The sequence below is a fragment of the Microtus ochrogaster genome, unplaced genomic scaffold (genome assembly GCF_000317375.1).
Source record: "Microtus ochrogaster isolate Prairie Vole_2 unplaced genomic scaffold, MicOch1.0 UNK1, whole genome shotgun sequence".
In the NCBI taxonomy this organism is placed as follows: domain Eukaryota; kingdom Metazoa; phylum Chordata; class Mammalia; order Rodentia; family Cricetidae; genus Microtus; species Microtus ochrogaster.
In genome coordinates this window covers 29,585,009-29,598,996 of record NW_004949099.1, presented here as the reverse complement: position 1 = coordinate 29,598,996, position 13,988 = coordinate 29,585,009, and the positions used below count along the sequence as shown (strand labels likewise).

Here is a 13,988-nt window from a genome sequence, read left to right as displayed (position 1 = left end):
TTCTTGCTTATAAATGCCCAACCTTAGCTTGGCTTGTTTCTAGTTAGTTTTTCTAACTTAAGTTAAATTATCCTTTTTCTTTCTTTGACATTTTTGCCTCTGGGCTTTTTACCTTTCTTTATACTATATGTCTTTCTTTCTTACTCCATGGCTGACCCATGGCATCCTCCTCTAATTCTCCTTTTTTCACTTCTAGCTCTTCTTTCCCCTCCTATTTATTCTTTCTACCTGTCAGCCCCACCTATCCCTCTCTCATGCCTCACTGTTGGCCATTCAGCTTTTTATTAGAGCAGTAAGTGTTTTACGCAGGCACAGTAACACAGCTTTGCAGAGTTAAACAAATACAACATAGAAGAATGCAACACTTTGCATCGTTAAGCAAATATTCCACAGCATAAATGAATGTAATATATCTTATATTAATATTCTACAACATGGTTGTTTCCCACAGATGGATGCAAAAATAAGTTCCTCTCTTGTCTTTTGTTAGTTGCATCATCTAGACAAGTTACCTAGTATTTGAGCCTCTCTAACTTTTCCAGCCCAAGGAGCATACTTTTAAGAGTAGCTGACTCATTAGTGCAGCTAATAGTGTTTCTGAGTCATTTATTCATCTGGTAGTCCTTGGCAGCCTTTGTTGGAGCATAGCAGGTGGATGGGAGTTTGACATCTTCTACAGCTTATGAAAAGCTTATAAAGGATGTTAGTTTTTTCTATTTCTTTGGCAAATATGAACCACCTTTCTCTGGGAAACCAGTGATGGAAGGTGTCTTTTGGCAGGCAGCACCCTCAGGCAGCCAGCACTCTCCCCATCCTAGGGTGGCTCCACACTTGGAAGCCAGGATTTCTCTCCATACAACTCAGTGAGACATCATTTAACCACTTACAGTGTGTATCCGTGGGAGTAGGAGAAATAGACGGAGGATATGTCTGCCTGAAATAATTTTAGAAGAATAATTAGCCTTTAAATGTTCCTTGTCATTTTGTTTTCTAAACATGCACATCTCTCTGGCTGCTGCCACTGCTTCTCATTGTTACTGGACAGGTGAGTGACCAGAGCTGAGAACTGCTGCCCTTACAACCACCTGACAGACAAGCATAGACACGGGTTCCTGGGCTGTATCCCAGGGTTCTGGAAGCAGACTCTTTGGATGTGTTGGTACTGGAGGCTAGGGAATCTATTTCACAACCCCCTTGGCTGCTCCCATGCTGTCTGCATGTGAGAATGTTAGTGGAGTAGAGGACCGCTAACGAGCCGTCTAGCTCACCTGTGACTTCTAATACAGGTAATAAAATAACCTCACATCACTTTACAGTCTTGAAAGCCATGCTTGCAGCATAGGTGCAGGTCATGAGTCTGTCAGTGTGTGAGTTTACCACTCTGCTGTTTTCTCCTCTCATGTCTATATAGCTCAGATCTCTAGTGCAGGCATGTCTGCCTTGTTTTGCTGGATGTTAGTAAGATGCTATAAGGGTAACTGTGAAAGTAGAGAGACAATAACAGTTCTGCTATGTCTGTCCATCACCTGGCTTACCCTTAGCTGATCATAGCAGTTCTGTATGTCTGTTTCCACCCACACCTTTTCATTTGTTTTGATACAAATCCCAGATAACATGTGTCTGAACTAGTTTGGTATGTGCAAGAAACTTTTTTTCTTTAGGCAGGGTCTAACACTGCAGTCCATGCTGAGCTTAAACTCAAAATAACCATCTGCTTCAGTCTCTTGAATATTGGAAATAGATACAAGCCACCATGCCAGCTGCAAGGAACCTAAAAGATGTTAATGGTATTTATTTTTAAATAGGCAACAAGATTTATAAGGACTGGGTGACCTCTGCCCCTGTCTAGCTCCCCAGTTCTTCCCCTTCGTATTCCTGTGATAAAGAGAATCCGTTAACCTGGAGAATCAGTTGGACTCTTCCACAGCCAAGGAGGAACTCTTACAGCTTGGAAAAACCTTTTGTTTTCCTCCGACATAATCGGTCATTTAGGAGAATTTCCTCCCTGATCTCTGTTACACCTGGATTATCTGTCCTATACCTTCAGACTTGGTTATAGTTCTCCTTACTAGCCTATCTGTACTCTTCGAAGACTGGTGACTGGTCAGCTAAATCCCTGTTAGTGGTCGGCAATATAAAAATAAGGCCGGGCGGTGGTGGCGCACGCCTTTAATCCCAGCACTCGGGAGGCAGAGGCAGGCGGATCTCTGTGAGTTCGAGGCCAGCCTGGTCTACAAAGGGAGTTCCAGGACAGGCTCCAAAGCTACAGAGAAACCCTGTCTCGAAAAACCAAAAAAAAAAAAATAAAAAATAAAAAAATAAGGCCATGTGAAAAACTTAAACACGAGTTATCATTGTTTAGGTTCTGTCTCGTTCCTTCCTACTAGTTTTGTCTCTACTTTGTGTTCAGATGTTGTGGTCTGTTTTGAGGTCAGACATCCTTGCTTTGCTTCTTAAGACAGCACACTATCTGAAATCAGCTAGAAAGAAAATGGCTAAGTAGGGCTGAGATTGCTTCCGACCTGGTTATACAGTTAGCCAGGGTATGGGGCCATGCAGTTAGTTCAGAGCCACTTCAAATTGTCTTGCTCTTCTTGCTGGCTCTGCTGACTCGACCTACTTTTTTTAAAAATTAATTTCCTAGGCTTTGAAGCTAAAATATCTAAACCCTTTAAGAGATTATTCAATATTTTAATGCTGTAGGTGCAAGTACTTTGCGTTTCGGCTCCAAGTAGCAACGAAACTTCTGAAGTGTGGATTAGGGCACTGTGTGGGGCACATACTGCCCAGTCTGTCTGGTACATATTGGTGTCTGTCACTAAAGCCAAGCAGGAGCTCTGCTCTTCTATTTCCTACTCATCTCACTACCTTGAAATTTGTTAGGAAGATCAGCTTTCCATTTGTTGAACATAGGCAAGATTTTATTATAGAGCGTTTTCTCACATTTGTTTCCCTTCTGCCGATGCACATGCTCATGCTCATGTGTACACTTGCAAGTGAAGGTAGTTAGAGATGTTACACCCCCCCAACACTTAATTAAAATTTATTTTGTGTGTGTTGTGTCCATGTGTGCATATGCCTGTCCCATGGTGTAGTTGTGGAGGTCAGAGGATGAGTAATTCTGGGAGTCTGTATCTTCTTCCGCCATATTGGTCCCAGGAATGGAACTTCGGTTGTCAGGCTTGGCAACAAGTGTCTTTCCCTGCTGAGTCATCTCACTGGCCCCCAAATACCAACTCTGTTGTTAATAGCAAGACATACATCTTTCCAAGTCATACAATGTAATAAACATGAATTGGTTTCCCCACTTTTAAAATAGTCTTATTCTTTGTATTGTTCTAATAAAAGTATTTTCCTCTAGTTAACGTGTCATGGACAACTGTTCCGGGGATAATAATACAGGGGATGCATTATGTGCCCCAGGCTGATGGTCTGTGTGCACTTGCTTGCACTCACTGCTGGATACCATTGCAAATAGTATGTCATAAATCTATACCATTTTACAGATGGGTGTGTGTATTTCAGTGTACTTCATCCTTGCAAGTGGCTTCATAGCCTGTGTTGGTACTAAAAGTTATCTTTTTGTAGGTCAATGTGCGCAATGGAATGAGCTTGCACGACTGCCTTATGAAAGCTCTCAAAGTGAGAGGCCTGCAGCCGGAGTGTTGTGCAGTGTTCAGACTTCTTCAGGAACACAAAGGGTAAGAGTGCAAATCAGTCAGCACCTTTTGAAACTGTAAGGATTTCATAGCCTCAAATAATTTGTTTCACAAATGCTTTGTATTAGATTCCCAGGGATTATTAGTGTATGTGTATACTTTAGTTTTTAAAATATCAATTCAAAAAATTTGCTGCTGAGAACTTGAAATTATTGCCTGGACATTGTCTTGCAAACTATAATGCACAGGAGATGCTAGTAGCATGCTCAGTGATGGAAGCAGAATTGTTAGAAGGCATATTTTTGAGTGAAAGAATGTTCCTAGTATTTGCCACACTGAGTGGGTACTCTGAAAATGTTTGCATTGTTTTTTATAGTTAAGCTGGAGGGATGGCTTATTAATAGTGCTTGCTGCTCTTGCAGAGAACTCGGGAACAGTTCCCAGTACTCAAATCAGGTGCTTCACAACTAATTGGAGCTCCAGTTCCAGGGGAGCTGATGCCCTTTTCTGGCCTCCAGGAGTACCTTCACACACATGGTGCATATACATGCACTCGGAGGCACACCAAATATACATATTTTTTTCTTTTTAAAGAATACTATCTTTGACCTGAAGAAATACCCCAGTCAGTATAGTGCTTTCTTTGCCATCTGGTTGCCAGAATTAACATAAAACCTTGGGTATTGGTGTGCCCTTGTAACCTCAGCACCTATTGGCAGAGACAGGCAGTTAGGTCCCTGAAGCTTGCTGACGAATTTACCCTAATTGTTGAGCTCCAGACTGGTGAGAGAACTTGTCTTAAAAAAACAAGGTAGATGGAACTTGAAGGATAACATCTCAGGTGACCTTGCTACATATACCAGTCGCTGCAGTCCTATAGAGATGTTCTTGTCATTCATTCTTTGTCAGCCAAACCTGGGGACCTCTTTGGGAAGCAGTGCTGCTGTTATTAATCTCCTACTTTTTTTCTTTGTGGTTCTGAGTTCTCCAGCTTCAGAGCTTATCCTCTTCCTGTCTCTTTCTCTGCTTAGTCAGCAGTTAATTTTCTGATCTTCAACACGTCATCACCTTTAGCTGGCTTTATTCCCACGTTGGTCCCCAAGCTGATCCATAGACTTCCTTTTATGTCTAGGGAGATTCTGAGACAGGGGCTTGGTCCACTCTTCTCCAAAGCTGTGTGACTGGGAACTGATCTCAGTTTTCTTCAGGACAGATAGCTCCTGCTGTCTGTGCAGAGTGGGACTGCCTTCCTGGTCTTCTTTAGGACACAGCAGTACTCTAGACAGATACCACCTCCCTACCTTAAGGAATGAATTGTTGCCTGTTGGGTAACCAGAAGAGTGGCTTGTTGGCTTCTGGCAGGTGATAAAGGGGTTTGAGTGTTGTTATGTGTGTTACATTCCTTCTTAACTGGGAATGTTCATTCTCTACAAATGGGAGATTAACTGAACAAGACAGGCTTTCCTTAAATTGCTATGATGTCCTATCTGCTTGTTCTGGGCAAAGAAACAGCATTGTCAGTTAATTTTAAAGACCATTTTGTCTATAGCTTTTATTTTTATAAATTCTACAAACAACTTTGAGTTAGTAACTAATGGAAAGGGCATCTCTGTTTGCATTATGTTTATGCACATTCAGATTGAAGTGGCTGTTGAACACTAAACTTGAGCACTGGAAGCTGGATGGTGGTAGCACACACCTTTTATCCCAGCACTTGGTAGGCAGAGGCAGGTGTATCTCTGAGTTGAAGGCCAGCCTGGTATCCAGAGCTAGTTCCTGGACATGCTCCAAAGCTAAGGATAAACCCAGACTCGGGAAACAAAAACAAACAAACAAAAACCAAACTGTACTGTAGTGACTTTACCTCACTTTATGGGATCTTGGGATTTTAGTAGGATTTTAATATTACAGTCCCTTTAAAGACATAGTTACCCTTGTCATGAGCTTGTTTTATATCATTGTTCAAAGGGAGCTTTGTTCTAAGAGTAAATTTTGGAGTCCAACAGACTTGGATTCCAACAGGCTTGTCACTCTATGAGCAGTGTCTCTTCAGGGCCCCAGTTGGCTTATTTTTAGGGTGGGACCAAAGCACCTGTCAGGTGTGCTTAGACAACATGCAGTAAACAGTAGAACTGCTCTATGTCCTGAGCCTTATCTGCTGTTCCCTCATATTATGCTTTGGATAATTTTTAGTAAGAAAGCACGCTTAGATTGGAACACCGATGCTGCCTCTCTGATTGGAGAAGAACTGCAAGTGGATTTCTTGGATCATGTTCCACTCACAACTCACAACTTTGTAAGTTTCAGTGCCATCTTTCTCTGCCATTTTGTCTCTTGGCTGTGCATGGTTGACCTTTCCCAGAAGCACTAGACATGTGCATAGTTAGTTGCTTTCAGTTCTCCCTATGTGGTCGTGTACAGTGGGCAGTTTAGAGTCCATTAACAGAGGTCCCTTTGCCTTCCGTTTCTGAATTTGACAGTGTTGGAAGTATGATTCTTCAGAGACTCTTGTGAGGCCAGTGGAGAAAGCACCTTGTTGGTTCTTGACTTGTGTTATTGTAATTCTGTAATTTTGTACCTGCTTTCTTGTCACAGGCGCGGAAAACGTTCCTAAAGCTTGCATTCTGTGACATCTGTCAAAAGTTCCTGCTAAACGGATTTCGATGTCAGACTTGTGGCTACAAGTTTCATGAGCACTGTAGCACCAAAGTACCTACTATGTGTGTGGACTGGAGTAATATCAGACAGCTTTTGTAAGGCATTTGTTTTTGTTTTTTTCTTTGTAAAAATTCAGGGTCAGGCACAGAAATGCTTTTGAGGATGCTCATTATACATTTTTATTGATAAGTCTGAGTTTTAGGTTTGTTAAATAATTCTGTGATCCAGAAACTATCTACTTTAGAAGCACCATAGTTCTAAAATTAGCTAGTTTTAGTGGGGCACCCTAACTGTAAAACAAACAGGTAGGGAGCTGGCAGATGACTCAGTTGGTGAAGTGTTTACTTTAAGCGTGAGGGTTGAGTCTGATCCAGCACTGACATAAAAGCTGGGCCCACACCATGTGTGTGTAATCTCAGACTTGGGAAGGTGGAGACAGGGCTGTCCTTGGGACTTTGCTGGCCAGCTAGTCTAGCTGAGCTGATACCACAAACAGGTAGGACCCATTATCTGTCAAATAGTTACTGACAGGAATTTGTCAAGGAGAAGAACACAGGGACATGGAAATCAAAGGGCTTTTTTTTTTTTTTTTTTTTTTTTTCCTCAACTGGGTTGTGAGCTGTCCCAAGAAAGTAGAAAGTAGAGAGCTCTTGCTATTTCCTTTCCCTTACACAGGGAGCAATGTGTTTGCGCCTCAGACAGTCTGGATATAAAAAATTGAGTCTTTGGGGCTGAAGAGATGGCTCAGTGGTTAAGAGCATTGCCTGTTCTTCCAAAGGTCCTCAGTTCAATTCCCAGCAACCACACAATGGCTCACAACCATCTGTAATGAGGTCTGGTGCCCTCTTTAGGCATGCACATAGACAGAATATTGTATGTAAAATAAATAAATAAATAGATAGTATTTAAAAATATTTATTTAAATCTTTTTGTTAGGAGGTAAACTAGGTACCAATATATATTTCACAGAGAAAAAATGGTTTAAATAATTGCAAATTTAAGTTAAGATTACACTTATTAAAGCCTTTTTAAAACTTGTGTTGAGAGTACAGAGTTTCACCCTTTTTGGAGCATGTTAGAAAAATGAGAGGAACATCGTCTTCACTCACAATGGGAAGGAACTGTTTAGCTCCCACAGAAGTCACTGTTGGTTCTCAGAGAATTTGAGTAGCAGAAAGGCATGTGCTTGTATTGCACTACCACTTAGGAGAACATTACTCTAATATAGCTGGGCAGCAACAGACTTTTCTAGATATGCATCCTAGCAGGACACGTGTTCATTGGCCAGTTGCTGTCACTCAGTCTGTAGTCTAGTCCTTTGTGTTGGTAGTCTCTTCCAACACGGGTCTAAAGCACTTGAGGAACATGAAAAAAGAGAAGTTGGGTTGTAGTTCTGAGTTTGTAGGCAAGGGGCTGGTTTCTCTTAAAGAGGACAAAATCTGTAAACCAGTCTTTCCATGTTTCTTTCATTCAGGCTGTTTCCAAATTCCACTGTTGGCGATAGTGGAGTACCAACATTACCTTCTTTGACAATGCGCCGGATGCGAGAGTCTGTTTCCCGGATGCCTGCTAGGTAATGTTTTACTTGGCACTCTTTTGGAAAATTACATTGGGTGGAGTGAGTTGGGATCCTAAATACAAAGAAGTCCCTCTTGATGTCCTGGTGTCTGCAGACCCCTTGCTGCCTCTGTGGAACATCATCAAGTGGAGACCTTTCTCTCTGTGGTTCCATGGAACTTACATTCTGAAAAGTGGTTTTGACTGTAGGCCCTTCTGTTACAACACAACCTTAGTCTCACACTATATTTCTGAAAAGCTTGAGATCCTGCCTTCTTCCATTTGTGGGGAATTGAGCATTTAGGGAAAGGGCTCCAAAATGAGTATAGTGACTAAGAAGAACACCAGACTTTACTTTTTTCTCTTCTTTTTTTTTAATCTTTATGGTTTATTTATTGTGTATATAGTATTCTGCCTGTATGCATGCCTGCAGGCTAGAAAAGGGCACCAGATCTCATTACAGATGGTTGTGAGCTACCATGTGGTTGCTGGGAATTGAACTCAGGACCTTTAGAAGAGCAGGCAGTGCTCTTAATCACTGAGCCATCTCTTCAGCCCCAGACTTCTAAAATGTTTACCATAGCCTACAATCCAGATAGATAGAATAGATCCCTTTTCTGTTATGAGTTTGAGTTTGCATTTAACTTGTCATTGCTGTTTTCTAGCTTTAACATTCAGAGTTCAGTGGAGTACACATCTTACTCAGTGACACCCAAGAATTTAGAACCTAAAATCAAATTACATTTTTATCTAAAATATCTGACTTTTAACTTATATGTAATAAGCTAGCATTTAATGACCCCTGTAAAACTACTATGGAAATAATTAAAGACAGTATCTTAGGACAAGGAATTTGTACTGAAATGCGTTTGTGTCTGACTTGGATGAATTCTTTTTGGTAATTTGAAAACTACATTTAAGTAAAAAAAAAATTACTTACCTTGAAGATAAGAAGAAACTAGATTCTGAAAGCCTAAATGCAGAATTCCTAGTGCAAGGTGGCATTCAGTGAGGGAATAACTCTCTTTAAGCAAGGCCAGGCACACTCAGGGCGGTATGGCCATAGACAGACTGAATCCTTTAGAAAAGCCAGTCTTTATCCCTTGAGTTCATATGAGTATGGCCTGAACAAACCTTAAATTAAGTTTACAGAACAGATGTTTTACTTTGTTTTGTTGGAGTTGGGGTGGAGTTCAGGGCCTCATCTAAGGCTTGTGCCATGCAGTGGAGTTACACATTAGTCACGGAAGCTGTTACTTGTTTCAAGATACTGGAGTTCAGACCTGGAGCCTTACATAGGCTAGGGAAACATTCCTTCTACCACTGAGCTAACATTCCATCCCTCATTCCATACTTGCTAATGTGTATTCTAGGCTGGAACTGTCATTTCATAGGTCAGGGTTGTAGATCTAAGATGGAATACACACTTTGTTGTGTGCTGGCTACAGAGAGAAATTCTCAGTCCTTTTTTTTTTTTTTTCAATTAAATTGGGCAGAGACCAGTTAGCATCAGGTAGTAGTTTAGCAAATACTTAGCTGTTCTTAGAGACGTAAAACTCTGAAGTATTCTGAAGAGTAACTTAGCACCAAGGAGAATTTATATGATGGATTCCCCTTTTCACAGGTGATGACAAGCATGTTTATTTTTCATTTTTAAAAATTTGCACACAAAAAGAACCCAGGCAGAGTTTTTAAATAGTGCATACTGAATGAGTGAAACATTGCATCACAGGTTATATGGGTCAGGTTTGCCTTTAAGGGTCTTAATGAGGTAGGCAGTTGAAAAGACTTTTCCAGTGTGGAGGCCTGAGTGCCATTCATGAGACTCTCTTTCTTCTCCATGCCTAGTTCCCAGCACAGATACTCCACACCTCATGCCTTTACTTTCAACACCTCCAGCCCTTCCTCTGAAGGTTCCCTCTCCCAGAGGCAGAGGTCAACGTCCACTCCCAATGTCCACATGGTCAGCACCACCTTGCCTGTGGACAGCAGGATGATTGAGGTAATAGGGCCCCTTGGGGATGGTGATGAACAGCAGTAGTTAACATTGGGAGCACAGAATATGGATTTCAAAGCTGCTCAGGAATATTGCAGTATTTTCTCAGGCCCTTGAACTTATTTTTAAATCTGGTACATCCATAGACTGACTTCATAACAAGGCTAGTGTGTCATTCCAGTGGCGAAACAAAAGCCCACGCTAACCATTGTGCTCTGTGTCCCAGCTCTGGATGTGAGTTCTTTGAGCTGGTATAGATAGATACATGCATAGCAGGTTCATGTGATGAGGGTGTTGTAAAACTAACAGGTGCTCTAGAGGACTAGGTGAAGTAGGAGCTCTAGGAGCTAAGTGCAAGCGCGACATTGCCAGTCAGTGTTCGCAAACTGCCTTTTCTTTTCTTGTTTGTTCTCTTTGTTTGGTTTGCTTTCTAGCTCATCTTTAAAATCGACTGACTACACTTTAAATGCTTCCTTTGTTCTTTATTCTTCTTTATTTCTCATTGCTTTGGACTAGAATAACAGCCTGAATGCCTCTCCCAGGCCGTGCTCCAGACGGTTTTGTCTGAGGGGAAGAGTAGGTATTTTCTACATGCCTTTGCTTCTTGGGTTTAATAGGACAGACTGTCAGATGGTAGGCTATCATGGGAGACAATAGATACGTTCCTTTATAGTGCTGCTCAGACTCTCGCCATGTTTTCTTTCTTTTCTATAGAGTATTTATGAGTAAAACAGACACTATACGAGTTGCTACTGCTAGGTGAATTTCTCAGGGTAGATTCTCGAAGGCAAGGGCATTGAAATAGTTTTTAAAAAGTCAGTTGTCTCTAAAGACAATGATAGACTGATAGTAATACAGCATGTGTACTGAGTTCAGACATTAGAAACCAAAGCATCTCACCCATTTGGTTGATGTGACCTAGAAAAGCCTATCAGAAAGTCTGGCATCCTGGCACATACCTAGAATTCCAGTACTCTGGAAGACCTTATTCAGGACCAGTCTGGGCTACACAGTGCGATCATGTTTGAAAATCAAATTAAAAAGACACAGCAGACATGATCATGTAACTATGTTTTCTCGTTTTTGCAAAAATTTGTTCCTTGACACCTGCCATATTAGGTGCAATTTCTCTGTAGTTACAGATCACCTTTAACCTTTTGTCTTGCCCAGTGTAAGCTATGGGCTTTATCATAATGATTGGTCCTATATACTTAAATACAATTATAAAGTAGCCATTTTCTTTGTTTTGTTCCTGTATAAATTGTAATACACTCAAAGTGAAAATTCTCCAATTTCTAACATAAGTAGCACAAGTATTTTAATTCTGTTTGTGTCTCAAAAGAAAATTTGATTCTTGGCCTCTTTTTGGTGTTTTTATTTTTGTTTTCCGAGACAGATTTTTCTCTGTGTAGCAGTTCTGGCTGTCCTGGAACTCACATTGTAGACCAGGCTGGCCTCGAACTCTCAGAGATCCACCTGCCTCTGCTTCCCAAGTGCCGAGTTAAAGGTGTGTGCCACCATGTCTGGCTTTTCTTTCTTTCCTTTTTCTTTCTTTCCCTTTTTCCTTTCCTTTTCTTTCCTTTCCTCTCTCTTTCCTCTGTCTTTCCTCCCCTCCCCTCCCCTCCTCTCCTTTCCTTTCCTCTCTTTCTTTTTCCAATAACACAATTCAGATTTTAGACTGAATGATGTTGTTTGGCTTATACCAGTTATAGTACTTAAATCTAGGAACACAAAAAATTATCATGGGATTATGTGATCCAATTATAGTAATTACCACAAAATAAAATACACAGTAGAGGGAAGAAAAGGTAAGAGACATTAAGAAAAACTATCCTGCTGTGCTCTGGAATATAATTCTAATCAATAAAAATAACAGAAGAGTCTGGGTGGTGGTGGTGGTGCACTTCTTTAATCCCAGCACTTGGGGGACAGACACAGGTGGATCTCTGTGAGTTCGAGGCCAGCTTGATCTACAAAGTGAGTTATAGGACAGTCAGAGGCGCACAAAACCTTGTCTTGGAAAACAAAAACAACAAACCAACCCCCCCCCCAAAAAAACAAACAAAACCCAAACAAACAAATAAAAACCCCAACCAACCCAGAAGAGATTGTTTGAATGACCAATGTTTCTCCCACTGGCTGCTATTCTGTTATACTTATTTATACAGTTACCCAGGCTTTTCCACCTTTCCCTCACAGACATTTATCATCAGCCCTAGTTTGAGTTGTAGGGTGAACATCTGTATTTGTGTGTGTGGAGGCCAGAGGTTGATATCAGTTATCTTCCACAATTGTCTTTCCATTCTGTGTTTTGAAATAGGCTCTCTCATTGAACCTGGAGCTTGCTGGTTAGGTTAGCATGGCCAGTCAATGAACCTCCAGGATCCTCCTGTCCCCACCTCCCCAGTGCAGGGGTCATAAGTATGTGCCACCACTCTGCTTACATGGCAAGCCCTTCAGCAACCAAGACCTCTTCTGAGGTCCAAGGATCCAGATTCTTAAGCACCTCTGTGGATGTTTTACAGACAGGCCAGGCTCATGAATCAGAACTAGGTTTTACTCTACATTGTTAAAGATACTTGAATAGGATGGCTGAAACAGGTCCGGGGTGTGTGTGTGTGTGTGTGTGTGTGTGTGTGTGAGAGAGAGAGAGAGAGAGAGAGAGAGAGAGAGAGAGAGAGAGAGAGAGAGAGAGAATACAGTAGTTTGGTTTGTTGCTTTTTTACTCTTGAAAAGGTATCTTTAAAAGTCAGGCATGGTGGCACATGCCTGTAATCACAGCACTAACAAGGCTGAGGCAGAAGAATGGCAAGTTCAGGGCCAGTCTGTGCTATACAATGAGACTATATCAAAAACAAATGAACAAATAATATGGCTGGAGTGATGGCCCAGCAGTTAAGAGCATTTCTTGGTTCAGGTACCAGCATCCACACGCAGTCTTACTGCTGTCTATAACTTCAGTTCCAGAGGATGTAACATCCTCTTCTGGCCATCAAGGGAACTGCACAAATATGGTTTGCACACATACATGCAAACAAAACACCCATACACATAAAATGAACAAAAAAAGCCTTAAAAAATGAATGGAAACATTTTAGTAGTTGCTTCATGGAACAAATATCTTGTTTGTTGTGGTATTACAAAGAGAAATGCAGATGACTTTCTATAAAGATACTTTCTGAAGTGAAGTGATGAGGGTCAAGTGAGATATATATATATATTCCACCCTCAAGGAAAATTAAAATTTAGAAATGTCTCATAGAGGGCTATATAGATAGTTTGATAGTTAAGAGTACTTGCTGCTCCTGAGGACCCAAGTTCAAGTCCAAGCACATGTTAGGAAGGGCATAGCTGCCTATAACTCCAGCTCCAGGGGATCCCACACTTGTCTTTTGGCCCCTATAGGCACTTGCATTCTTACATAAACACAAATCAAGAATAAGATCTTAAATGTCCAGTGGAGGTAGGTTTGAAGTAGTATCTTACTTATGCTAAAGGAGCTGAGGCTGAGATCTATGTGATGGTCATTTCTGCCACCACGGAGTCTCCTTTCCTGTCCATGTGGGTTTTTAAGATGTAAACACATGATTCAGGCTCTGGGGTTCATGTCTTTTCCAGTTCCTATAACTTAGGCTTTCAAGTAGTACTTACCTGTGTTGAATCCAGCTTTGATCCATTTTATCCTTACTCCTACTGAAGTAAAAACGAGCCTGTTACTGGGTCTCTGTCTCTGAGTAAGCCTCAGTAGAGCAGGATCCTGAGTCTGTGCAGGAGATACCAGTTGACAGTAACTTTCCAGAAGGTTTGTTTCTGAGTAACGATGTGGTTTGCATGAAAAGTTAAACTCACTTCACGTAGTATTTAATAGAAAACAATCTTGGAAAAATAAGTTTGGGGCACTAGGTAAACCAGGAAATTAGGAGTATAGAAGTATACTTTATATTTTAGAGGGTTAATTAATAAGTGCTTTGTTCCTATGCCCTCTCCCCCTAAGAAAAAAGGCCTTTTCTAGTGTATCTGATCAGCTTTTATTTTCTGTTTCAGGATGCAATTCGAAGTCACAGTGAATCAGGTACTTTACCCTAGTCATGTAGTGATCAGTAATGGGCTTTTTCTCT

The 13,988-nt window shown here is 41.2% G+C and overlaps 1 protein-coding gene across 4 annotated transcripts in view; it reads left to right on the top strand.

Moving 5' to 3' along the window:
• Raf1 (Raf-1 proto-oncogene, serine/threonine kinase) overlaps window positions 1–13,988 on the top strand; it is a 58,934-nt gene that overhangs the window by 37,048 nt on the left and 7,898 nt on the right. The window contains exons 3-9 of one of the 4 annotated variants that reach the window (XM_026788053.1): window positions 3,589–3,701; window positions 5,853–5,955; window positions 6,255–6,412; window positions 7,792–7,890; window positions 9,723–9,876; window positions 10,387–10,446; window positions 13,915–13,942. In XM_026788053.1, the coding sequence (XP_026643854.1) occupies window positions 3,589–3,701; window positions 5,853–5,955; window positions 6,255–6,412; window positions 7,792–7,890; window positions 9,723–9,876; window positions 10,387–10,446; window positions 13,915–13,942 (715 nt within the window). The remainder of the gene's footprint in view (window positions 1–3,588; window positions 3,702–5,852; window positions 5,956–6,254; window positions 6,413–7,791; window positions 7,891–9,722; window positions 9,877–10,386; window positions 10,447–13,914; window positions 13,943–13,988) is intronic. The other 3 variants (XM_005365043.3, XM_026788054.1, XM_026788055.1) reach the window with 3 other exon arrangements.